The sequence below is a fragment of the Camelus ferus genome, chromosome 22, assembly GCF_009834535.1.
Source record: "Camelus ferus isolate YT-003-E chromosome 22, BCGSAC_Cfer_1.0, whole genome shotgun sequence".
Lineage (NCBI taxonomy): Eukaryota > Metazoa > Chordata > Mammalia > Artiodactyla > Camelidae > Camelus > Camelus ferus.
Window position 1 is genome coordinate 21,457,698 of NC_045717.1, and position 23,501 is coordinate 21,481,198.

General features: G+C 56.9%; 2 protein-coding genes across 8 annotated transcripts; one reads left to right on the top strand and one right to left on the bottom strand.

Moving 5' to 3' along the window:
* Window positions 1–102: 102 nt before the first annotated feature.
* On the bottom strand, window positions 103–8,894 carry CCDC151 (coiled-coil domain containing 151). 2 transcript variants are annotated; one of them, XM_014559476.2, is made up of 13 exons: window positions 8,475–8,894; window positions 7,353–7,474; window positions 7,162–7,239; window positions 4,649–4,819; window positions 4,460–4,561; window positions 4,250–4,375; window positions 3,917–4,039; window positions 3,249–3,401; window positions 2,139–2,299; window positions 1,831–2,056; window positions 1,126–1,287; window positions 634–718; window positions 103–469 (listed from the first exon to the last, which is right to left on the bottom strand). In XM_014559476.2, exons 1-13 carry the CDS (start codon window positions 8,713–8,715, stop codon window positions 351–353), a joined length of 1,869 nt encoding a protein of 622 aa, XP_014414962.2. In that variant the 5' UTR covers window positions 8,716–8,894; the 3' UTR covers window positions 103–350. The 2 variants fall into 2 exon arrangements, with proteins under 2 accessions (XP_014414962.2, XP_014414963.2); XM_014559477.2 differs by having other exon boundaries at window positions 4,649–4,816; window positions 8,475–8,715.
* A 291-nt stretch (window positions 8,895–9,185) lies between these two features.
* On the top strand, window positions 9,186–22,823 carry PRKCSH (protein kinase C substrate 80K-H). Of its 6 annotated transcripts, none has more exons than XM_032465717.1 (18): window positions 9,186–9,390; window positions 9,758–9,916; window positions 10,147–10,263; window positions 10,818–10,913; window positions 11,010–11,067; window positions 12,136–12,253; window positions 13,684–13,813; window positions 18,243–18,327; window positions 19,211–19,289; window positions 20,013–20,099; window positions 20,415–20,600; window positions 20,674–20,770; window positions 21,240–21,309; window positions 21,554–21,643; window positions 21,835–21,909; window positions 21,998–22,097; window positions 22,178–22,346; window positions 22,482–22,823. In XM_032465717.1, exons 1-17 carry the CDS (start codon window positions 9,201–9,203, stop codon window positions 22,322–22,324), a joined length of 1,884 nt encoding a protein of 627 aa, XP_032321608.1. In that variant the 5' UTR covers window positions 9,186–9,200; the 3' UTR covers window positions 22,325–22,346; window positions 22,482–22,823. The 6 variants fall into 6 exon arrangements, with proteins under 6 accessions (XP_032321608.1, XP_032321609.1, XP_032321610.1 ...); XM_032465718.1 differs by having other exon boundaries at window positions 20,415–20,579; XM_032465719.1 differs by having other exon boundaries at window positions 9,292–9,390; window positions 9,803–9,916.
* The last annotated feature ends 678 nt before the right edge of the window (window positions 22,824–23,501 follow it).

Consider the following 23,501-nt stretch of genomic DNA (forward strand, 5'->3'; position numbering starts at 1 on the left):
ATGGGAGTCATCGCTCCCCAGGTCGGAGGGGGCTGAATCTGTAGCCCTGGGTTTGGGGGCAGCCGTCTTTGGGGCGGTGCAGGATCAAGGAGAAGAGAATACTCAGGGGGCTGGTCGGTGACCTTTATTGCGCGATTCCGAGGCCGGCGGAGACCAGCCTGGGGAGATTTTACTGTGGGAACGTCCGGCAGCCCAGCCCCCTTCTCTACTCCGGGCGTTGCCTGCTCGCTCTGCTCCCTTGCCCGGGCTGCCTTCCGTCCTTGAAGGTGCCCCGGGGGCCCGCGGTTGGGCCCAGAGGGGTCGGGGGCTCTGCAGGGGCCTGGAAGCCCCAGGTAAGCTCGAGAGCGAGTCTAGGACCTCTGCGAGCGAACGCGCCTCTTTTTGCGGGATTCGATTAATTTCTGGGAACGCATCTTGAGTGCCGCGCGGGTCACCACGTCGTTGTCTTCGTCCTCACTCTCCTCTTCATCTGCGAAGGGCAATGAGAAGATCAAGGTTCCCATTCCTGGTTCAGATTTCCCTTTCCAGCCTTTAGCATCCCACCCCTACCTTGGCTGTAAGTCCGGCCTCTGACCACCTCCCGGTGCTTTGCTTGGGCCCCCAGCCCCGCCCCCCTTTCCTGCCCACACTGACCGAAGAACTTGTCCTTGGGACTGGCAAGGGGCAGGGCGATGCGGGTGTTGTACGTCGGCAGCTTTCCCTCTAGGGTGGAGTAGAACTGGGGGAGGGAGGAGTGGGGAAGCAGAGTGTGGGCGGGCAGGGGCTGCAAGGAAGTCCGTTCCTCCTCCTCCCCACCCCACTCTGAGATATACCGCCATTCCATTCGGCACCTCTGCCCACTCCTGTAATTTGCTTCCAGCCCAGCCGCGGCATTTGTTCTCAGCACGCACCCTGATGCCCACCCCTAGTCTCAAGGTCCCATCCGTTGGCCTCTCGAGGCCCGACCCTCGATTCCCCCCAGTCCTGACCTCTGGCCTCCCCGGGCCCTCTGGATATTCTCCTGGCTCCTCAAACCTCACCTGTTGTCCCTAAGGCCTATTCCCAGCCCATGGGCCTTCCCTCTGGTCTCCAGGGAGTTGCCCCAGCGCCTGTACCCTCAACCCCACCCCCTGGCTGAATGGGCACCTCGCGTTCGGCCAAGTGGCGCAGCATCGCTGGCACATCGTGGTCCTGGAGTTGTCCCTGTAGCTTCAATAGCTTTTCCTCCACAAGGCTCAGCAGGTTGGGCAGATAGTCACCCGCCTTGGGATCCAGCTCTTTTTCCGCGTAGTGGTCGTCCTCCTGCGGCTGAGGGCGGAACGGGGTCAGCCAGGAAGGGCGGGGCCCTTAGGGCAGGCTCCACCCAGGGGTGGGGCTTTCCTTTCAGGGCCGAGGCCTTTGAAGTGAGGGGCTACTAAGAGGGGTGGTGCTAATCTCTGTGGGGCCGGGGCCCTGTGGTCATGGGCCATGCCTGTGAGGCAAAGCCTCTGAACTCAGAGACCCAAGCCAAGGAGTTAGGGGAGGAGGGGGTGTAACTGGAGAGAGGCCATTGCGGCGATGACCTGAAGAAATGGAACTCAGCTGCGGGCATGGTGGCTTCTCTTGTCTGTGGTCGCTCCAGGATTGGAGTGGGGTTTCTGAAGTTTTGGGTGTATGGGGGGTGATGGGTGGGACTTTCCCACGGGGGCGGGACTCGAAACGGGACAGGGTCTCTTGAGTCCTGGGCCTCTTGAGGAGTAAGGGGGTGCCCCCTGAGACGTAGGTCGGGTTTCCCCTATGTTTGGGCCTCTGACGATCTGGACAGGGCATGAGGTGGGTTCCCATGAGTAGGCGTCGTGGCAGGAACCCCACCTGGATGGTGACGCCGCCTTTCACATCCTGTGGGGCTCTGGGCGGGGCTTCCTTGGGGGCGGGGCCTGCCAGTGTGACGTGGCTCAGCTTGCTCGCCAGATGCTCGAAGCCCTCCTTGGTCATTTGTATAGCCCGCAAGGTGCGCTCCAGCCGATCCTGTGCGTCTGCGCGCCGCTCCTCCTCCGCCTTGAGGCGCCCCCGCAACTCGGCTTGCAGCTTCTGCTCGCTGCAGGGAGCAGGGAGGCCGCGATTAGAGCACCGGCGATCCCCGTAGCCCCTCCTCTCGTCCTCGGGCACCGAGGCCTCACCTCACCAGCTTGGCCTCCCCTGAGTACTTGAGATCTTCGAGCTCCCGCTGCAGCCCCTGCTTCTCCTCCTTCAGCCTCAGCAGCGTCTGCTCGTTCTCGCTCTTGAGTGTCTCCAACTGCGTGAAGGTGTCGCCCTGCGCCAGGAACCGCCGCACGATGGCCTGGGGGCCGCCCAGCTCAAGTCAGAGCCAGGGCCAGGGCAGACACAGGTGCATCCCTCCCGCTTTCCCCGGGACACGCAGGACAGGTGGCCTTGAGCTGGTGGCTTCTGCACAGCGCTGTTTGGGCACTCTGTGAATCAGAGTCTGGGCTGCGTGGTGGGTGTGCCATTCCGGACACATGATTTTTGCGGGCCCTTCCTTGTCTATATAAGGAAATTGAATCCACCAAAATCAGATTGCCGGGCAGCGATAGCAGTGAGCACAGCTGCTTTCCTAAATCAACGTGCCAGCTACATTCTGGCAGTGAATCTTGCCCACTCCCGTGAAGAAATACGGCCATCGTGAGAGCGGAGCTATCAGCCACTAGGCCAATTTCTGGAAATTGCTCCAGATGACCCCATTCGTCCAAGTGCCGGAACTCCTCGGGGTCACCCCATGGAAAGAGTAGTGGGTTGGAGAGTGCCCAAAGTGGAGAAAACGGACAGGGGTCCAGGGGAATCAGTATTTGCCAGCCGGGACATAAGGTCTTAGAAAGTTTCGAGGAAGATGCTGCCCAATGCGCGCCCCAGAGCAGGGGCCCAGCTTGTCAGGGACGGAGGCTGTCACTGGGCAGTCTACTGCGCCCCAGACCCTGTTACAGGCGCTGGAGACAAAGGAGAGGAAAAGCAACACGCCCAGTCCTCCTAAAGCTGACATGCCAGAGTAGTCGGCGCCCGCGTAAGCAGGAACAGGAGAGAGGGTGATGACCAGCGTAGATAACTTCCGTGGGTTTTGCTGTGAGAGGCAGCAGAGAAAAGGGGCCTGAGCTGGAGGAGGAAGGGGTGTCTTTCAAGAAAAGAGTAGGTCTGTATCCTGAGGAATTGATACGGCAGAGAGAGGAGGCTGAGTGTGCTGGCTTCCTGGGCTCATCTCTGTCTGGAACTTGGGAGGGGCCGCGGGCAGCACTCACGTGGGTTTCCGCCAGGCCAGTGACGTCCTTGACCTTGCCGAAGAGCACTTCCATCTGGTACAGGTTCCAGCACTTCCGCAGCTCCTCCTCCTTGGAGTGCAGGCTGTCCTGGATGGTTTCGTCGGACTGCAGCAGCACGTGCTCACGCTGGGTCTGCTCATGGGTTGAGGTCAGGGCCCGAGTCGGCTCACGGACAAGGGCTTAGGGCAGACGCTGGGGGTGGGGTGGGAATGGGTATCCGAACCCGGGTCACGGAGGGAGTGGCCCCCAAGCTTGGGGCTAAGGGCACCCAGACAGGGGTCAAGAGTGCTTGACAGAGCCTTGGTCAGAGCTGGGTAGCCTCAGAGGCAGTGCAGAGGGGCGGGGTCAAGACAGGGGGCGGGGCCTGTCGGTAAGGGGTGGGCTAGAGGCAGGATCAAATTCTGGACACCGGCAAAAGCTGGTGCGGAAGGATGAGGACCCACCAGAGAGTACAGGGAGCGTTGGAGGGCTGGAGGGCCGGAGGAGGAGTCAGGGATGTGGGAGGAGCCATGGCATCTAGTGGAGGTTTCAGAAATGGGGAAGGGTCCGAGGCGTGGGCCAGCATAGGGGCGCAGCGTAGACCTGGTAGGGCCGGATCAAAGCAGGAACAGGCTGAGGTCGCCGCCCCGCGCTCCTGGTGCGCCCACCTTGCGCTCCATGCGCTCGTTCTGCAGTTTCCTCTCCTCCGCGCGCTTCTTGCACTCGGTTAGGTAGCGTTCGCGCTCCTTGCGCTCTCGGAACACGGTCTCTTCCAGATACTGTAGCTGGTTCTGGAGAGCGGGCAGGGGAACGGCAGGACCAGCTGGCATCTAGGGTGGCTCTGGGCCTGAGCCGCAGATCCAACTCTAGACAGCTGGGTCAGGCTGTCGGGTCCTGGGAGAGAGATGGGACAGGTTCCGGGACAGCTGGGGTTCAGATGTTGGGGCCAAGAGACCGTGACAGCAGTGGGACAGGACCCTCAGGGGCCGACAGGCTGGCACCTTAGCGATGTCCCTGGCATTGAGCGCCTCCTGATTCACTACGTTCAGTTCCTCCAGCTCGTGTTTTGTCTTCACCACCTCAGCCTCCATGAAGTCCAGCCGGTTCTCCAAGTGAAGGCTCTCCTCCTGGAGCATGGGAGATGGGGCGGGCCTGTCACCACTGTCCCTCACCAGGCTGGCTCTCCCAACCCCAGTCGTCCTGGTCCCTACCCGTAGATAGGCCTTGAGCTGCAGGTACACATTGGTGATGTGTTCCGCTTCCTCGGCCTTCATCTGGGCCTTCTCCAGGCGGTTCTCCAGGTTGCGCATGGTCTAAAGGGGAGCAAGGCAGAGCTGGGTCCCCTCCCTGCTCAGTTCCTCGCCCAGGATTGAGCCCTCCACAGACCTCACTGACCCCACCTTGGCCACCTCTGTGTTGCTGTCTTGCATCTCTACCATCTCCAGCTCACGCAGACTGTGCTGCAGCTGGAGCTCCTCCAGCCACTTCTGCCGCAACCCCAGCTGGTGCCGAAGAGCGTTCAGCTGCTTCACCTTCTCACTCAGCTGGTGGTCCAGATGCTCCAGGGCCTGCTGGAGGAATAGGAGCAAGAGCAGGGACCTGAAACCCCGTCTGGTCCTTTTACCCTTTCTTCTATATCTTGATTCTCACCTCCCCTGTCTCTTAGTAGCGTCGGACCTCGGTGATTCCCCCTACTCCTGCAAAGTCTCCGTTTTGGTGGCTGCCAGGACCCCTACTCCCTAGTTTTCCACCTACCTCCCTAGCTGCTGCTTCTCCATCTCCTTTGCCATTGAAGAGCCGGCCCCTGGCCTCTCTCTTCTCTGTCCACACCCACCCCCTTGGTGATCCTATCCAGACTCAGGGTTTTAAAAGTCACCTATACACTGAAGACACCCCAACTTCACCTCCATCCTGAACTGCAGATAGTACATCCATATCTACACTGCCTTCCAGATGTCTGCACAGGCAGCTTGAAATTATCATGTCCAAAACTGAGTAAGTACTCAATCTTTCCCCAGACTGGCCCTTCTTGACTCTTCTCCATTTCAGCTCATGGCAGCTCCATCATTATGGGTGCTCAGATCCAAAACCTTGATGCCATCCTCATCTTCTCTTTTTCTCTCCCACCTACATTCAGTTTGTTAGCAAATCCCTATTTCAAAGGTTCCCCCAGAGGGGAAAGGGTATAGCTTAGTGGTAGAATGCCTGCTTAGCATGCATGAGGTCCTGTGTTCAATCCCTAGTCCCTCCACTAAAAATAAATAAATCTAATTACTTCCCCCAAAAGGGGAGTCTTTTTTTTCTCCCACTGCACGGTGACCAATACCTAATTACCTCCTCCCCAAAATAAAAGTAAAGAATTTAAAAACATTTAAAAAACCCCCAAAAGTTCCCCCAAAGAGATCTCTTTCTTCCTATTTCTACCACCTTTGTCCTAGTGCAGCCAACCCCATCTTCACCCAGATGACTTCCTCCTGGCTTCTACTTTTGCTTTTTCACAGTCCATTTTCCACTTCTCTGATTCTTTGTATAAAATCTGTACTCTTCATCATGGACAGCAAGGCCTGCTGCAAGGTTCTGCCTCCGCTGAGTGCCCCCTCACACCGCATCCAGCCACACTGTCCTCCTCTGTGTCCCCAACACACTTTGTTCCTACTCCAGGGACTTTGCACTTGCTGTTCCAAAGGCCTGGAACACTTTTCCTTGATCATTTCTTGCCTGTCCCATTATCAGCTCAAATAGCTCCTTCTTAGAGAAAGCAAAGACCCCTACCTCTCCATCTAAGGGGTGACTCCTCCCCTCCTATTCTTCTCTAGTAAGTCACTCTGTTTTATTCATTTCTCTTGCCGCCACTGGAAGTTACTTTGTTTCTTTGGTGTTTCTTATTTTGTTTCTATATTTTGTTGTTCTTTGGTGTTCTTTTCGTTTCTGTTTTCCCCACTAAGATATGAGGTTTGGGGGAATGGGGACATGGTCTGTTTTTTTTTTTTTCACTACACGGGGGCCAGTACCTAAAACCATGCTAAGTACATGATTGGTCCATGATAAAGACTGAGTAAATATCCTCCTACACTGTTTGTGGGAATGTAATTTGGTGCAGCCGCTACAGAAAACAGTATGGAGATTCCTTAAAAAACTAAAAATAGAGTTACCATATGATCCAGCAATCCCACTTCTGGGCATGCATCTGGACAAAACTCTAACTTGAAAAGGTCATGCACCCCAATGTTCATAGCAGCACTATTTACAATAGCCAAGACTTGGATGCAACCCAAGTGTCCATCGACAGATGACTAGATAAGGAAATTACGGGGTGTACATATATAATGTATACATAGATAATGGAATACTACCCTACCATAAAAAAGAATGAAATGCCATTTGTAGCAACATGGGTGGACCTAGATATGATCATACTAAGTGAAGTAAGACAAAAACAAACATCATATGATATAATTTATATGTGGAATCTAGAAAATTGATACAAAGAATTTATTTACAAAACAGAAAGAGATTCACAGACATAGAAAACAAACTTATGGTTACCAAAGGGGCAAGTAACCGGGAGGGATAAATTAGGAGTTTGGTATTAGCAGATACAAAGTACTATATACAAAACAGAAAAATAAGGTTCCAATGTACAGCACAGGGAACTACATTCAATGTCTTGTAATAACTGATAATGAAAAAGAATATATATGTATAACTGAATCACTGTGCTGTACACCAGAAACTAACACAACATTGTAAATCAACTGTATTTCAATAAACAAAAATAAAGACTGAGTAAATAAACAGAGGTTGGTGTGGAGAAAGGATTGGAGAGGGTAAGATGGGGGACAGGGAGGCCAGTGGGGTGGGGACCCAGGCTGGAAATGACAGGAGATGGTCAGTGGAAAGGGAGGGGGCAAACCTGGCTTGTCCTGTTCTTCAGGTACGGCTTCTCTGACTTCCATTCCCGAATCACTGCCTGGACAACTTTCTCATCTCCCTGCAGGGAGAAGAGCCTAGTTGCCCTACTGATTCAGGCCACCTCTACCTGAGGCCGTGCTCTGCCCCTATCCCCACCCTCTGGAACCTCTTTACCCACTTTTGCACCCTCACCTTGAGCAGGTCCGTCAGCTGCAGTTGCAGCACCCTGATCTCCTCGTGGAGGTGGCGGATGGTCTCCTGATTCTTCTTGATGTTCCACTGGGTGCTCTCATAAAAGGCCTTCCGGTCACCCTCTAGGGTCATAGGAGGTGGGCAGGCAGAAGCAGAGCATCATAGTCGGTGGGGGGGATGACTTCCCAGAGGGAAGACCTTTTGGTAATTGTCAACATTATAACAATTTTACTTTGAGCATTTGTTATATGTTGGGTGCTGAATTAATAATTTTCGAGCTATCAAATGCCAGATGCCAATAAGTACATACCCATAAAGATTATACCCATTTTATAGATGAGAAGACTCAGATTTATTAGATTGTTCAAAGTCACAACCAATCTGACACCCCAGCCCATACCTTCAACCACTATGCAAAATTACCTCCTAATAAAACAACAGCAGCAATGGTTACACCAGGATTTCCTAACTGTGGCACCCGTGACATTTGGGATGGATAATTATCTGCTGTGTTGAGCTGTCCTGCGTATTGTCAGATGTTGAGCAACATCCCTGGCTTCTACACCCCCCCAGTGCCAGTAACACCTCTCTCCAACAATGTGACAACCCAAAATGTCTCCAGACATTGCTCAATGTTCTCTGGGGAACAACATGGCCCTCTTTCATCGAGAACCACTGATTTACACTTTACAGCGTTACTAGGTGCTAGGCACTGTTCTAAGAACTTTACACATTTCAACTACCTGTGGGGTTGTACTGTTACTATCCCCATTTTACGGATGGACAAACTGAGAGTCATTAGGTTACTCTTAGTCTCCAACAGTCAAACTAGTATATGTAGAGCCAGGATTTGAACCCAGAAAATCTGGATCTAGAATTTATGAACTTCACCACCCCATACATGGTAGAAGAGTTGAAATTACATAAAAGTATGAAATACATTCCAGTCAGTTCTGAGCGAGGGAAAGGTTTTATAAGAGAGATGAGGAAAACCATGAACAGATATACGTTTTTGACACCAGAAACTGGCCATCTGGATGGATGCCAGTGAAACGCTGTCACACCATGCTAGCTCAGAGGACTTGACTCATGACCCTTCTGTACCCTCAGGACCCATCTTACCTAACAGTTGTATCTTCCTTTGTAACTCAGCCACTTGCATGCGCACAGTGGACTTCCCCTCGGTGGCATGGAGGGGTCCAGCCTTGGAATAGAGTGGATGCCAGGCCTGCGCCGAGCCCTTGCCTCCGGGGTGGTGGGGCTTGGCTTGAGCCTGACTGCCCCTTACTTTGGAGTGGGTTGAAACCTGGTCTTGAGAAGGCATGGCGTTGGCAGAGGCCGCCCAGCACAGAGGAGACGTCATGATTGGGTTGGGGCCTAGGGCCCCTGGGTGTCAGGGGTTCGACTAGGAATCGCCTCAGACCAGGATCCGTCAGCTCGGGTTCCTCGGGCTCTGGGAATACAATTGTCGACCGCTCGGCGGGACCTCGCGGCTTCTCCGGATTGCCAGGTAACCTTTCCCTCCTCCCTCCAGTGTTCCCATGGAAACCACCCGCGTTCCACACCACCGCTCTCATTGGCGGACGCTGTGCGGAGGGGCGGTCCCAAAAGGGGGCGGAGCAGGGCCGCGAAGCAGAAAGATGGGGGAGGGTACTTTGGAGTCACGTGCTCATTTCTTTTCCTCCGCACCCCTCCACCTCCACCCCACCAGGGGTTCGCGGGCATTTTTCAGGAACTTTCTGTTCCGGCTGTGGAACCCGCCACTCCCAAGATGGAGGCACCTTGCGCCGCCATTAAGCGGGAACCTTCAGAACTATTCCCTCTAAAGGCTTCACAGTCCTATCCAAGATGGCCGGCTCGGTTCCGGCCTCCGCTACTTGCCACTCCCAACATGACGGCCACGAGCCGCCGTTCAGGGAGCGCAGCGTGATGCCGGAAGTGACGTACCCCACCCATCTCCACTTTCTTTCTGCTGGAGGGTTCGTTGGCTGCTTCGTCAGGGGGGTGCGGTGGATTTTGACCTTTGCCCCAGCGTCGTGTAGGTGATGAACTAGTAGGCGGGAGGGCACCCCAGTTTCCTACTGGGGGCAGTCAGAGAGTGTGCGTCTGGAGAGGGGGAGACTGTTAACCCTTTCGGCCTATTGGCGGGAATTGGATCGCTAAACATCCCCTCCGTCCCCCATAGGGAGCTGAGGTTTTGAGACCCTCCACCTTTGATTTGGGCCAAGTGAGTCTCTCCTCCGCTGGGCAGGGTTGGGGCGGCCCCTGTCCCCCAGTATAGGAAGCAAAATGAGCCCTAGGTGCCCGGAAGCAATGGAGGAGTCCAGTTGGCTGGAGAGAGAGGTGCCTTCCTTTGGCTGGAAGTAGCTCTCTCCTGCTGACGGGCCGCCCCTTTCTTGCTGCAGCGTGCGGGCACAGCACATCTCCCAGCAGCCCCCTTCCTCCTACAGAGCCCGTTTCCGGCTTCCGAGCCTCCAACAAGATGTTACTATTGCTGCTGCTGCTGCTGTCGCCCATGTGTTGGGCCGTGGAGGTCAAGCGGCCCCGGGGTGTCTCCCTAACCAGTGAGTCGGCCACTGGAGGTGGTTTACAGCCGGGGCCGGGGTCGTGGTGGTGGGGGATGGGTAGGGTGTGGAAGGATCCTGGGATAGGCACTTAGAGCCTTGTGCCTCGGTGTCCCGGTCTTTGGGCAGGGAAGGTGGCAGTGCTCAGCTGGTGGATGAAAGGGCGAGGAGCCACTGGGCTGAAAGGGCCTCTTCCTGCCCTGGGCTAAGCTCCTTGCCCACCTCCCCAGACCATCACTTCTACGACGAGTCCAAGCCTTTCACTTGCCTGGATGGCTCTGCCAGTATCCCTTTTGATCAGGTCAATGATGACTACTGTGACTGCAAAGATGGCTCAGATGAACCAGGTGAGCTTTATCTTCTTTCTTTCGTTCATTCATTCATCATATTGAGCAGTCAGTGAGTGCCAGGTCCTGTGATGTAACCAAGACAGACTGAGTCCTGTCCTCACGTGGCTCCCTGTTGAGTAGGGGAGGAATGCAGGCACAGATGTGTGTAGTCAGTGGTTTGGTGAAGAGATCTGTAGGTAGCTAAGGGAGCCCCAGAAAGGCCCCGACCCGGTCTAGGGGTCAGGAGGTAAGGTCTCGGCTGAATACTGAAAGGTGCTGCAAATGGAGGGGCCAGCATGTGCAAGCACCCAGGGGGTGGACAGAAGTTGGGGCTGAAGGATGGACAGAGCCCGAGTTGGAGACAAGGCAGGGGGTAGGGTTGGCAGGGCCCTGTTCTAGAGGCAGGAAGGAGCACTGGAGAGTTTTGTTTCAAGCCCTGAGCGTGCAGTTGTCTTGCCTCTCCTTACGTGGCATCAGTTACTCTCACATTTCTCGTGCTCCCTGGGTACACAGTGGGTGTGACATGTCAACATCTGAGCACACCCTGCAACCCCCCGTCTTCTTTCCCGCAGGCACAGCTGCCTGTCCCAACGGCAGCTTCCACTGCACCAACACTGGCTACAAGCCCCTGTACATCGCCTCCAGATGGGTCAACGACGGAGTTTGCGGTGAATGAGCTCACACCAGGGTTGAGGGCCGGGTGGTGGGTGGAGGGCACGAGGAGGCGCCGTCAGGTCTGATGGTGCCCTCACCTCTGCCCTCAGACTGCTGCGACGGGACGGACGAGTACAACAGTGGGATTGTCTGTGAAAACACCTGCAGGTACGTGGGGGACACTCCTTACCCACCCCCACCCTCGACCTTGCCTCGCCCTGCTCGGGGAATCAGGTTCCCTCTCTTCTGCTTTTGTGTATCGAGTGCTTACCCCGTGCCAGGTGCCTGGCCAGTGCTCCATCAGTAGTCTTCCCTCTGGCCTGGAAGCAGGTGCAATTTGTTTGCCTGTTCAACAGACCAGGAAGCTTAACCTTAGGGAGGTGAATGACTCCCTCAGGGTCACGGAGCTAAGGAATAGCAGAGCCAGGACTCGTACCCAGGGTGGTCTAACTTGAGACTCCATGCTTTTCATTGCTACGCTCTGCAGCAGGACCTGAAAACTGAAATGCCTGCGGGCAGGTAATTGAAACAGCAGAAGCAGGCTGAGTATAAGGCGGTAGGGAGTGGTGGGGATTGTGGCATCTAAAGGGACAGCAGCCCTCCATTCCAGTGAGTTGAGGGCAGATGGCAGGGCCAGGTTTGTCTTTTCAAGAAGCTGAAAGTCCCAATACTTTTTCTTAAAATTTATTATCGTATTATTTATTTATTTAATTTTGACAGAGACGGTGGGGAGGTGATTAGATTTATTTATTTTTTTAAGAGGAGGTACTGGGGATTGAACCCAGCACCTTCTGCATGCTAAGCATGCATTCTACCACTTGAGCTATACCCTCCCCCTGAAAGTCCCAATGCTTACGTAAACTCTCCTGATGGGAGATCTTTTAAGTAGAGAGTAAACTGAGCAGAATGTGCTCACTGGCCGGGTTGCCCTTTGGGTCTGGGAGTCTGTGATTTCTGTGCTTTTCTCTCCTTCCTCTCTTGGGAGCTGCCTTCCAGCCCGATGTCCCAGCACCCCCTAGTCCCTCCCCTGACCCTGAGGATGGGTGACCCCTGCCCACTGTCCCTCCTCCCGCAGACAAGAGAGCCTGGGGAGGTGGGGGAAGGAGGGTTTGCTCTGCCATCTTTGCCAGCAGAGGTGGAGGGTGACGGCAGCGGGGGGTTGAACCCTTCTGGAGGAGGCAGACCTAGTGGGTCCTAAGTGCCGCCGGGTGGTGCTTGTGTGTCCCCTCTCCCCAGAGAGAAGGGCCGTAAGGAGAGAGAGACTCTGCAGCAGATGGCGGAGGTGACCCGTGAAGGGTTCCGCCTCAAGAAGATTCTGATCGAGGACTGGAAGAAGGCCCGAGAGGAGAAGCAGGTGAGGGGCCTGCCGAGGTCGGCCCAGGGTGACAGGGAGGCAGGGACTGGCGAGGCTGGATGGAGTTTACATCTGCTCCCAACTCCTGCTGTCCTGGGGCCAGTTACTGTCTGTCTGTACCTTGGTTCACTTGTGGGTCCACTGGCGTTTAGTGGCCAGTTAGGCCAGTACCAGGTGGGTGGCAGGCAGCGCAGGTGTCGACCAGGGCCTTGGGTGCAAACTGAAGTGGGCTCGGAGGAGCTCTGGTGCTCCTAGAACAGGGGGTACGTGCCTGCATCCCAGTTCTGGGGTTCTGTCATCTGTAAGAGGGCCGATGACTGGCTTCTCACTTCTGGGGGAAGATTCAAGATGGGGTCAGTTAGCTGCAGTTAGGTTATTAGTTCAATAGAATGGGTGCTGGGGGAGTGGGGCAGAAGAGGGTGTGTCCCCAGGGATGTGTCTCTGCCCCCCTTGGCTGTTTGATGGGTCAGAGCCCTCAACATTGCTCCTGGGCTCCTGCCTGACCCACTGAGCAAGGGTTCCAGCTCTATTTCTCTTCCCCCGGAAGGTTCCAGGTCTTTCCGTTCTCCATGGCCTGGCTGGTGAGGTACCTCCTGAATTCATGGGGCAGTGAATTCAGGGGCAGATATTTCCTGACTTTAGGGGATAGTTAGGGGAGCCGTGTGGTGAAGTTGGCTTCATGTGACCTTTGCCCTCCTGGGAGGATCCTGGCAGCAGGCCAGGCTGAGGTGTTGGCCAAGGTCTTGGAAAGAAAGCGATCCCGTGGTGCTTAGACTTAAGTCCCTACAGCTTGGGACCCCAACCCTAAGCTGGAGCCTACCCAGCACACATGTTACTTTTTGAAATAGCCACAGAGGCCCAGGATGTGCTGTGTACTGGGCTCACGCTTCATGGCTTGAAGCAGACATGAAACTAGATGTGGGACTGCCTCAAGGATGCATCTGCTAGTGGGAGGGGCAGACAGACAAAGTGACAGCCAGGGCTGCTGGGAAAAGGGATATTCGGAGGTGCAAAGCAGAGAGGAGACTTTTGCTCGGTCCGTCTGCTCCCTGAACCTGTCTTGGGGGCAGGAAGCAAAGAGGACTTACTGGAGGAGGAAGCCTCCATCTAAACTAAAATCTGTACAGTAATTCAGAGTTAGCCAGGCAGAGTGGGTGTAGGTCTGCTTGGTATCAGAGTTTAAGACTGTGGTGGGAAGAATGGGGCTGGAGAGGTGGGGGCAGGGGCCTGGTCGTGCAGGGCCTCGGGCTATGTTGGGGTGTTTGGGTTTCTCTCAAGCGGGCTGCCAGGAACCCCAGAGGTCCAGAGAAGGGTGTGCATTTTGGACAGATCCTGTGGCCACAGTGTGGAGTAGAGGCAGAGAGGTGGTGGTCTGTGAGGGAGCAGGCAGAGCAGAAAGAGAGCTGGCCCCGTGTCTTCTGCCCACCCAGAAAAAGCTCATTGAGCTGCAGGCTGGCAAGAAGTCCCTGGAGGACCAGGTGGAGATGCTGCGGGCAGTGAAGGAGGAGGCCGAGAAGCCAGAGAAGGAGGCCAAAGACAAGCACCGGAAGCTGTGGGAAGGTGCGCCCGGCGGGACTGTGGCTTGCCCTTGGCTTCTGGCCTGGAGGAGCCTGGGGTCGGGAACCTCTTCCTCGTTACCTCTCGTTTGTTGTTTCACTGATTGTTGGTAATGATGCCTTCGTTCCCTTTGGGTTTGGTTATTTTTGACTGTATGTTGGTCATCGTGTTTAGAAGTCATTTATAGGAGTACCTTGCAGCCGGACAGGAGGTTCTTCTCTGGAGGGTAGGGAGAGCTTTTGTTTCTGCCATTTCTGTGGGAACACTATTCCTTTCAGGGATTCCCTGACTCCACATTCAGGGCAGGAGCTTCCTCCAGCCTCTCAGGCAGTGTGAGCCGAGGTCTGAGCACAGGCTGGGGGAGTTCTGGGCCAGCATATCTCTGCGGGGAGCTCCGTGGGGTTACAGTCATTGGGAGAGAGGGGTCACCTTAGACTTTAGATTTTCATTTCCCTTCCCTCACAAGTTACCAAAACGGACACCCATGTTTGCCAGGATTAGCCAAATCCCTGAGGGTGAAAGCGGCTTCCGCACACTCTTACCTTCTCGCCTTCCTCTTTGCCCTGGCAACTCCTACTGCCTTGGCTGGTTTTAAGGTGATTTTTTTCATGTTTTGTCCATGTTTTGTTTCTCGCTCTTGGAAGATTGTGCTGCCATTATGGGAAATCTGAAGCCTTGGCCTTTGTTCTTGGCCTGCTTGGTGTAAGGACACACATGGTGGAAGCAGGAGCGAAGGGAGAGATGAGGCAGAAACCCGTTCCAGACTAGTGAGAGGACAAAGCCTTGTGAGAAGGATTTGGAGTTGTGGCCCTAGCTGCTCACAGGGCTGGTGACCAGGAACTGGCAGCCTTCTCTCTGAGCCCGTGCTGTTCATTTCCTCCATCTTTCTCAGCATCTGCTGTGTTTTTCCTTCATTCCCTCTCTCTGTCCCGATTTCTCATCATCAGTAATTCAGTCATTCGTCCAACAAGCACTTGCTGAGTGCCTGCTCTGTACCAGGCATACCCCAGGTGTCGGCAGTACAGCACAGAACAAGATGGAGAAAGCCCTTGCCTTTAGGGGGAGGGAGGGAGTGCAGGCAGAGGGAACAGGTGCAAAAGCCCTGAGGCAGCATGATGTCTAGTTTTTAAGGTGCAGCAAGGAGGCCACGTGAGGGAGTGAGAGCATCATGGGGGAGACAAGGGCAGGTGCTGGTGGGGCAGGCTGGGCAGGGAGGCCTCAGGCTTTTACCCCAAGTGAGGGGAGAGCCCTTGAGGATTCTGAGCAGAGGAGCAGAAGCCAGGAAGCCGGGGAGGAGCTGACTGCACTGGTCCAGGCAAGAGAGGAGGGGGCTGGGACCAGGGTGTGGGCTGTAGAAGTGGAGAGAAGTGGGTGGAGTTTGGGTACAACCTGAAGGCAGACCCATCCTCCCCCAGCCTAGCGCAGGTGAGCAGAGAGGCTTCCAGTCCAGAGTTCCAGTGGCCTGTTGGCAGGGCCACCTGCACAGATTCCCTTCTTCCTTCCCTTCTGCCTCCAGCCTGGCTTCCACCATTTTCCACTCCTTGGAGACCCTGGGACCTTGTTATTTCTTCTCTTTCCCAGGGGGTGGTCTCCAGCTGGCACCTTCCTTCTACCTAGAAGCACGCTTAGGCTCTGCCCCCCAGAAGGCTGTGCCCAGCCTCCACCTTCTCCCCAGTGCTGTGAAGCTGGGCAGTCTTTTCTGTCTTTGTCCTGATGGAAACTAACTTCCTAAACTTCCTTGTTCTCCTGGTTTCTGAGGCCCAGATTTCCCCTGCCCCTTTCTCAAACTTGTGAGCTTTTCTCTACCTTCATGGAAACCACTCCTCCACGAGGGCGGTCTTCTTGCCTCTACTCCATCTGCTCAGTGGGCCTCTTTTGAGCTGGGACCCTGACCTGGAAATCCAGCTGTACCTGAATGTACTTGGACCCCAGATTCACCAGGTCACCCCCTTCTCCCCCAAGCCTCCTTCCCCCCCTGAGTGACAACTGCCATTGGCTCATCCTGGGTCATACGGCTGCCCATGAACGAATCCTTGGAGCCGGGAGGCACAGCGCAGGTTCTGATTGGCCAGGCCCCAGGGCTTGAGTGTAGGGTGAGCAGCCGTCCCCAGGGAAGTGGAGGGAGGGGTATTTGCTGGGAAAGTGAAGCCAAGGGTTGAGATTCCCCTCCTTCACTGGAGTCTTCTTGCTCCTGTTCTTTGCCCTCCTGGGTTTTGGAGTGAGTAGCTGGTGACCAAGTCATGCACAAGGGGTCACCCAACTCGGACTTTTAAGAGTGGTATGAGTTCCAAAGCCGATCATCTTGGGTAGAGGGTGTGGGTGTGTGTTAGAGACATGGGGTGTGACTGGGGCCTTGAAAGAAGGCTGGGAGTTCCCTGCTCTGTTTTTCCCTAGTTTCTGTTTGATTTAAAATATTCCATCTGATTTCCATATTCTCTGTGAAAAAGAATTTGGTAACAGTCTCCAAAGTGGTAAAGCAGCCAGGGAGAGTCTTCTCCTCCAGGGCAGCATCTCCTCAGGAGGTAAACCTTCCGGACCTCTCCTGCCCATCCCAGACAGAGATGCAGTTCTGCAGAGTGTAGTGACTCCGAGTGTTGACTCTAAAGCCACACCTCAAGTGCTCAGTGGTCCCTTGTAGCTGGTGGCTGTCATTTTGGACAGTGCAGGTGTAGACCATGTGCATCTCTGTGGAAGGTTCTGTCGGACAGCGCTGGTCGACCTGGTGAATGGGTGTTGTGCTGCGCCAGCGTGCACCTAACTTCCTTTTTTTTTTTTTTTTCTGAATCCTTCACTTTTTTTCTTGTTGTGGTAAAATTCACATAATGTACAATTTACCATCTTACTGTTTTCTTTTTTTTGGTGGGGGAAGTAATTGGGTTTATTTATTTCTTTATTCTTGGAGGAGGTACTGGGGATTGAACCCAGGGCCTCATGCATGCTAAGCATGCGCTCTACTACTTGAGCTGTACCCTACCCCTCAACTATTTTGAAGTGTACAATTTGGTGTCTTTAAGTACATCCACGATGTTGTGCAGCCATCACTGCTGTCCAGTTCCAGAACATTCCCAAGGGAGCCCTGTGCCCATCAAGCAGTCCCTCCCCATTCCCCCACCCCCAGCAGCCCCTGGCAACCATGCATCTGCTTTGGATTTCTACGGATCTGTCTGTCCTGGACGTTTCACATCAATGGAGCTAGGCAGCTTGTAACCCTCGTGACTGGCTTCTTTCCCCAAGCATCGTGTTGTCAAAGTTCATCCACATTGTAGCCTTGTGTTGGGCCCCTGCTTCCTTTTAACAGCTGTGTCTATCCCATTGTCTGACTTTGGCAGGATTTGTTTAATTCAGGCGCCGTCTTTTATCAGGTTATTGGTGCTCGTCTTGGCCGTTTTAAGCGCCTGCTGTGTGGTAGGGGTGGCCCTTGGCCCTTTGTGACTGAAGTTGCGATGTTTTCTCCTTTCTTATCGTTCACCTTTGGTGCCAGGTTCTTGGTGCTCCTTGCCGGGCTGTGTGTTAGAACAGGAATTCACTCTTGTCTCGTCTTTGTTTCTGTTTCCATCATCTTGCTTTGCAGCAAGCATCCTTTTCTACAGCGCTGGGTGTTCTTGTAGCTCAAGTTCTCAGGGTGGGGTTGCTGAATCAGGTTCAGGGGTAGGACACCAGGATCTGACCTAGATCCCCAGGGAGGAGCAGGGAGGCGTGTGGGCTCTGGAGGCGGGCAGCCTGGCTGGGGCCCTGGCTCTGCCCCTCACCAGCTGGGTGACCGAGGGCAGGTCCCTTCAAACAGCTGAGCCTCAGGCCCTCACCTGTGAGAAGGATGGTGTCGCCTGGGCTGCTGAGGTCTTGTGGGATCTCCTGGGACACAGACTACTCGTCCTGTTGTAGAGGGCCGAGCTTCGTGGTGGAGCTGCACCATGACTGCTTTCCTGAACCCCACCTGGGCCAGGTGGGGACCAGGAAGGCCGGGGAGGGACCACTGGAGCAGACACGCAGCTGCAGCCCTGCGTCCACTGGCCATGGCTCAGTTCCCTTCTGTGCGGTGGCCTTTCCCTTCTCCCGAGACACTCCCCCGGGCCCCAGGCTCTCCCCCTTCAGGCCACTCCCCCAGCCCGACCTCCTTCATGCTTGACCTCTTCGCCTGGGGGCCTCCTGGACATGGCAGACCTAATGCATGGCCCCCCGCCTCCCCTCGCACCGTCACCAGTCATTCAGACCCGAAGTCTGTGCACCCTGTCAGCTGTCCCTTCAGGATCTCTCCAAATCTGGCACTTCTTGCCAACCCCCTCGCCTGTCTCTTGGCCCCAGTTTGCCCCACACAGTGGCCTGACTGGGCCCCAGGGCCCAGTGTAGGGCTGTGCACGTAGTGAGTCCTGTGGAGTGGGGGCAGGGCAGATTTGGGGGTGGGCGGAGGGTGATGGAGCCGGCCCCTCCACAGAACAGCAAGCTGCCTCCAAGGCCCAGCGGGAGCAGGAGCTGGCTGCCAGTGCCTTCCAGGAGCTGGACGATGACATGGATGGGGCGTGAGTGCCTGCACGGCCTGCCCTGGGGTCCCTCTTCCCACTCCCTGCGTTTAGAAATCAGCCACAGCCCACCTCCTCACCCTGGGGCCTGAGCTGATCCCAAGCCCTCTCTGAACAAGGCGCTGCTTACTCTTGGATAAAATGGGTCTAGAGCAGCTCCGGGTGGAGGAGATGAGGGGGAACCACCCCTGCAAGGAGCTGGGCTTTTGGCAAGCCTACTCCAGGGCCTGGGTCGCTTTGGTGAAAGTCAGAACCCACCTGTGTCTTGAACTTGCCAACTGAGCCCAGGCTCAGTGGAGGGTGGGCTGTCGGGAACAAGGGGGCTGGGCAGGCCCCTCAGTGGGAGGTGTGGGGCATCGAGGTGCAAGGGGCTTCAGAGGGACCAAAGTGGACAGAATGCACAGGTTGGTCTGTTCCCTGTTTGGTGGTGGTGGCAGGCAGGGGGACAGGAGGTGGTGCCCGGGCTGTCGTGGGTATTTGGGCTTCGCTGGGTGGAGGGTGCCAGGCCGAGGGTAGTTTCGCTGTTCTGGGTTCTAAGGGTGGAAGGAAGTGGAAGCTGAGTGGCTCAGGAGAGCGGTCTTGAGGGACCCAGGGGGTCCAGATGTCTCCTAATCCCACCCCTGAGTCTGTCCCTTCCTTGAGCCCCTCAGGAGGGGGTAGGAGGCAGGGACTGGGTACCTGGGACCTGCTCCTCCCGGACACAGGGGCCAGAGGCGGGGCCCATCCCCAGACCTCATCTTTTCCCAGCTTCCTGCTGCCCACCCCTCCCTGCCCCAAGGTCCTGAAGCAAGTTCTCAGGAGGGGCCCTGGCAGGGGAGACAGGCAGCTGGCTGGGAGCCAGTGGGCCTCACCCCTCCTTTGGCTTCTGTTTGTGCTCCTAAAGGGTCTCGGTGGCCGAGCTGCAGACCCACCCGGAGCTGGACACGGATGGAGATGGGGCGCTTTCAGAAGGGGAAGCCCAGGTACCCACCCTACCCCTTTTCCTGGGACTCCTAGAGGGGATTGCCCCAGGGTGACCTCAGGTCCCGAGGGTCCTGGTCCCATGGAAAGTTCCCTGCTGGCCCCAGGCCAGGGCTGCTGGGGCACCTGGTGTGGCCGATGTGCCATGCCTTGCCTGGGTGAGCAGGAGGGCAGCCACCCAAGGCTGCTTCTTCCTGCCCTTTGGGACCTGGTGGGGTTACACAAGTACCCCTGGCACCTGGTCAAGATAAAGCCAAGTTCCCCACACACGTGCCTACACCTGCCCGCCCCCCCCCCCCCCCGCCAAGTGCACGTACCTGATTTGCCCTTTTCACAGGCAGGCCTTTTGCTCTTTTTCCTCACAGGTTTGGACTCCTGCTTCCCGGTCTCCCATCCATCTCTGTCCTGCTGGTCCCTCTTCCTGTCCCACCCTGCCCTCTGCGTCTCCCACCTAGGGGCTGGCAGCGTCTGGTTGTCTCTCACTTTCCCTCCCTGGTCTCTCTAGTCCCCACCCTCTCCTCTCCGGCCCCCTCCTCTTTCCCACAAGCCTGTGCTGCCCCCTTCTGGCTGCTGCGCCTCACCCCGCCTGGCCCCAGCCTGGCCTTGGGCGGTCAGGCCGTGCTGTGCCTGGCACCACAGCCTGAGGCCCCCCTCGAGAGTGCCTGGGGTGCGGGGTGGCGCATGTGGCGTCCTGATCCTCACACCACCCCAACATCCACACACAGACCCTCCTTGGGGGAGACGCACAGACAGATGCTGCTTCCTTCTATGATCGTATATGGGCTGCCATCCGGGACAAATACCGGTCCGAGGTCAGTGGGGCAGGGAGGGCAGGGAGGTCCTGCCCCCTCACCCCGTCCCTTGACGCCTCACAAAGAAACTGCTTCCAGTTCTGGCATCGGGCCACGCTGACCAGCTGGGCGACCCCCCCACTCTCCACAGAGGCCGCCCTGCCTGCCCCCAGCCGTCTGTCCCTCCTCCTCCTCTCCCTCCCTCCCTCTTGGCTCCTCGAAAGGGGTGGAGACTTGAGGCTGCCCCTGGGCAGTAGTGTGAGCCAGGACCCAAGCCCTGGGGGTGGCAGGTGGACCCCTGAGTCCACAACACCAACCACTTTGCACATCTGCCAGGTGCTGCCCACTGACCCGCCATCGCCTTCTGTACCCGACTTGATGGAGCCTAAGGAAGAGCAGCCCCCAGTGCCTTCACCACCCACAGAGGAGGAGGACGAGGATGAGGAGGAAGAAGAGACAGAGGAGGAGGAGGAGGAGGAAGAGGAGGAAGAGGATTCCCAGGTGCAGGGGGAGCAGCCCAAGGTGTGTGTTTAGGGGAGAAGGGGGTGATAGGGTGGGGGCGGGGTCACTCGCTGACTCTGTACACCCCCTGCAGGAGGCCCTGCCCCCACCTGTGCCCCCCCAAGCAGCCAGCCCCACAGAGGAGGACAAAATGCCACCCTACGACGAGCAGACACAGGCCTTCATCGATGGTGAGGGCTGAACCTGGGAGGGAGGGGATGCCCCCATTGCCTGCACCTTCAGGGGCCCAAGAAGCAGGCCTTACCTGCTCTCTTGAGACGGGCTTGGGCTGGCTCCAAGCAAGCCCAGGGGACTTGGTGGCCTGGACGGGGCATCTGGGGCCTGAGGAAGCCAGCACCACCCCCTCCAGCCCCAGGGGACCTCCTGCCTCCTCACAGGCTGCGGCTTGTTTGTGCTACTCCTGGCAGGTGAGGAGCCAGCTGAGCCCAGGAGCCCTGGCCCTGCTCCCTCTGGAGCTGAGAGCCTGGGCAGTGAGGTGGGGTCTGCCCTGGGGCTGGCGAGGCCCCCAGGGTCTTCCTGGGCCCAGCCCTTGCCCAGAGCAGGCCCGGGGGCTGGAGGAAACAGGCATGTTTGGGGCATCCCCTTCCTCTTCCTGGATTGGGGCAGGGGCACCTCTGACCTCCTTCCCCACCCCACCAGCCGCCCAGGAGGCCCGCAACAAGTTTGAGGAGGCCGAGCGTTCCTTGAAGGACATGGAGGAGTCCATCAGGTGCGGGGGTGTGTGTGTGGCTACAGCAAGGCCATGTCTCCACCGGGCCCAGCCGCCTGTTCCTGGGCTCCCCAGAGGAGGTGGTAATGGGGAGTCGCCCAGGCAACCTCTGGCAAGGTGGTGGCGGCTCCTGCAGAAAGGGTCCCCAGAGAGGCCTGCTGCTGCTGGAGCAGGCCTTCCTGTGTTGTGCTCAGTCTGGCTGGGGCATCCCGGCAGCCCCTTCACCTCCAGCCTCCCATTTTAGGAACCTGGAGCAGGAGATTTCCTTTGATTTTGGCCCCAACGGGGAGTTTGCCTACCTGTACAGCCAGTGCTACGAGCTCACCACCAATGAGTGCGTCCTCCATGGGCAGGCGGGGCGGGCGGGCTCGGAGGGCCTGGGCCTGAGCAAGGGTGTGGGGGAGCAAGAGGGGGGCCTGAGGAGGAGTCACTGGAGTTGGAGGTACCTGTATGCCCCCTGTGTGTGGGGACATCATGGGGGTTGGGGCTCATGTCCCCCCACCCACCAGCCCCCTCCCATGACAGGTATGTGTACCGGCTCTGTCCCTTCAAGCTTGTCTCGCAGAAACCCAAGCTCGGCGGCTCCCCCACCAGCCTTGGGTGAGTGGGCTTGGGTTGGGTCCCCCTCCTCTGGCCCCTGGCACCTGGTCCCCCTAGCCGGCCCCCCTCAGCACCCCATCTCCCACAGCACCTGGGGCTCGTGGGCTGGCCCCGACCACGACAAGTTCAGCGCCATGAAGTACGAGCAGGGCACGGGCTGCTGGCAGGGCCCTAACCGCTCCACCACTGTGAGTGCCTGGCTGGCGGGGGTGGCGGGGGTACCCAGGCCCACTGAGCCCGCCTGAGCCCCGCCTGCCCTCCCCACCAGGTGCGCCTGCTGTGCGGGAAGGAGACAGTGGTGACCAGCACCACGGAGCCCAGCCGCTGCGAGTACCACATGGAGCTGATGACGCCAGCCGCCTGCCCGGAGCCGCCACCCGAACCGCCCGCTGAGGGTGACCATGACGAGCTCTAGCCCTGCCCTGCCTGGCGCACAGGTCGGTGGGGAGGTGGGGCTCCCGCCTCGGCTTGAGGGTGTGAAGGGCATAAGGAAAACACCTTGGCCGCATCCCTGCTCCCCTCACCTGTAGCCCTCCATTTCTCTTTCTCACTTGGCTTCTCTCCGGCCCCAGAACCTCAAGACATGGAACCGGCCCCCAGCGGTGCTGCCCACCTGCCCCTCAGTCTGTGGATCAAAGCCTGCCCTTCAGGATCTCCTAGTGGTCCCTGCAGGGCAGGAACCGGGTGGGGCTCCGTGCCCTGCTCTCAGAGGCCAGGTGGGGCAGAGCCATGTTCCCAGGCCCTGGCCGCCTCCACAGATGTTAAAAAGGAGGCTGCTTTCCCTGGACCCCCACCCTGGTGGCCCCCACCCCACGGCCCCGCCCTGTCCCTCACCCAGGGCATCTGCCTCCCCTCCTGGTGGGGATAAATGACTTAATCCGTGACCTCCAAACAATAAACGTGATCCCCCACAACCTGCTATGTCTGTCTTGCTTTGCTCTGGTGTGGTATGGGCCGGGGTGGCAGGGCTGGACGCAGGGCAAGTGGCTGCATGTAGATCCCGTTCAGCCTCCTCCTTGATCAGGCTGCTGCCACAGCTGGGGTCTCACCTGAGATGATTCACACCTGGGATGTCCTGTGGACAGTGGAGCTTGGCACCACGGGACAGCCAGCCCTGGGGCCACTTCTGTCTGGGTTTCCGCCTGGGCCTGTCTCCCACCCCACAATCACATGTGTGCTGTGGGGAGGCTGAGGGACTCCAGATGAGAGCCAGGCCCAGAGAGGGATAGTGGCCACGGAGCAGGGCCAACAGCACAGGCGCCAACACTCGCATGCAGGTGCGCACACACACCCGAGGTCGTAAGATTCTGAACTTTTATTTTCTGGCATGAAAAGTACAAATAATTAAACAATTCCATGTAAAAGTCTGTTACCGCGGCCAGGCCTGGAATCCCGGTAATAAATAGTCTAAACTCAACGCAAAGTGTTCTTGTTGGGTTTTGGGTTTTTTTTTTTTTTTTTGTCTTTTTTTTTTTTTTAACAGTTCTTTATCACCTCCAACATGGACTCTGTCATGATTTGAAACCATCCAAATAAATAACAGGATGAAGGGAGGGCTGGAGGGGCTGAGCCCCTTCCCCACAGGCCCTGCC

Coding starts and splice junctions, on each gene's coding strand:
- PRKCSH (XM_032465717.1), top strand. CDS start 9,201: ATGGCCGGCTCGGTTCCGGCCTCCGCTACTTGCCACTCCCAACATGAC. Junction 10,914..11,009: donor GGTCAACGACGGAGTTTGCG/GTGAATGAGCTC, acceptor CTCTGCCCTCAG/ACTGCTGCGACGGGACGGAC. Junction 20,771..21,239: donor GACACAGGCCTTCATCGATG/GTGAGGGCTGAA, acceptor CCACCCCACCAG/CCGCCCAGGAGGCCCGCAAC.
- CCDC151 (XM_014559476.2), bottom strand. CDS start 8,715: ATGACGTCTCCTCTGTGCTGGGCGGCCTCTGCCAACGCCATGCCTTCT. Junction 4,820..7,161: donor TGAAGAACAGGACAAGCCAG/GTTTGCCCCCTC, acceptor CTATTCCTCCAG/CAGGCCCTGGAGCATCTGGA. Junction 1,288..1,830: donor AAGGCGGCGTCACCATCCAG/GTGGGGTTCCTG, acceptor TTCCGCCCTCAG/CCGCAGGAGGACGACCACTA.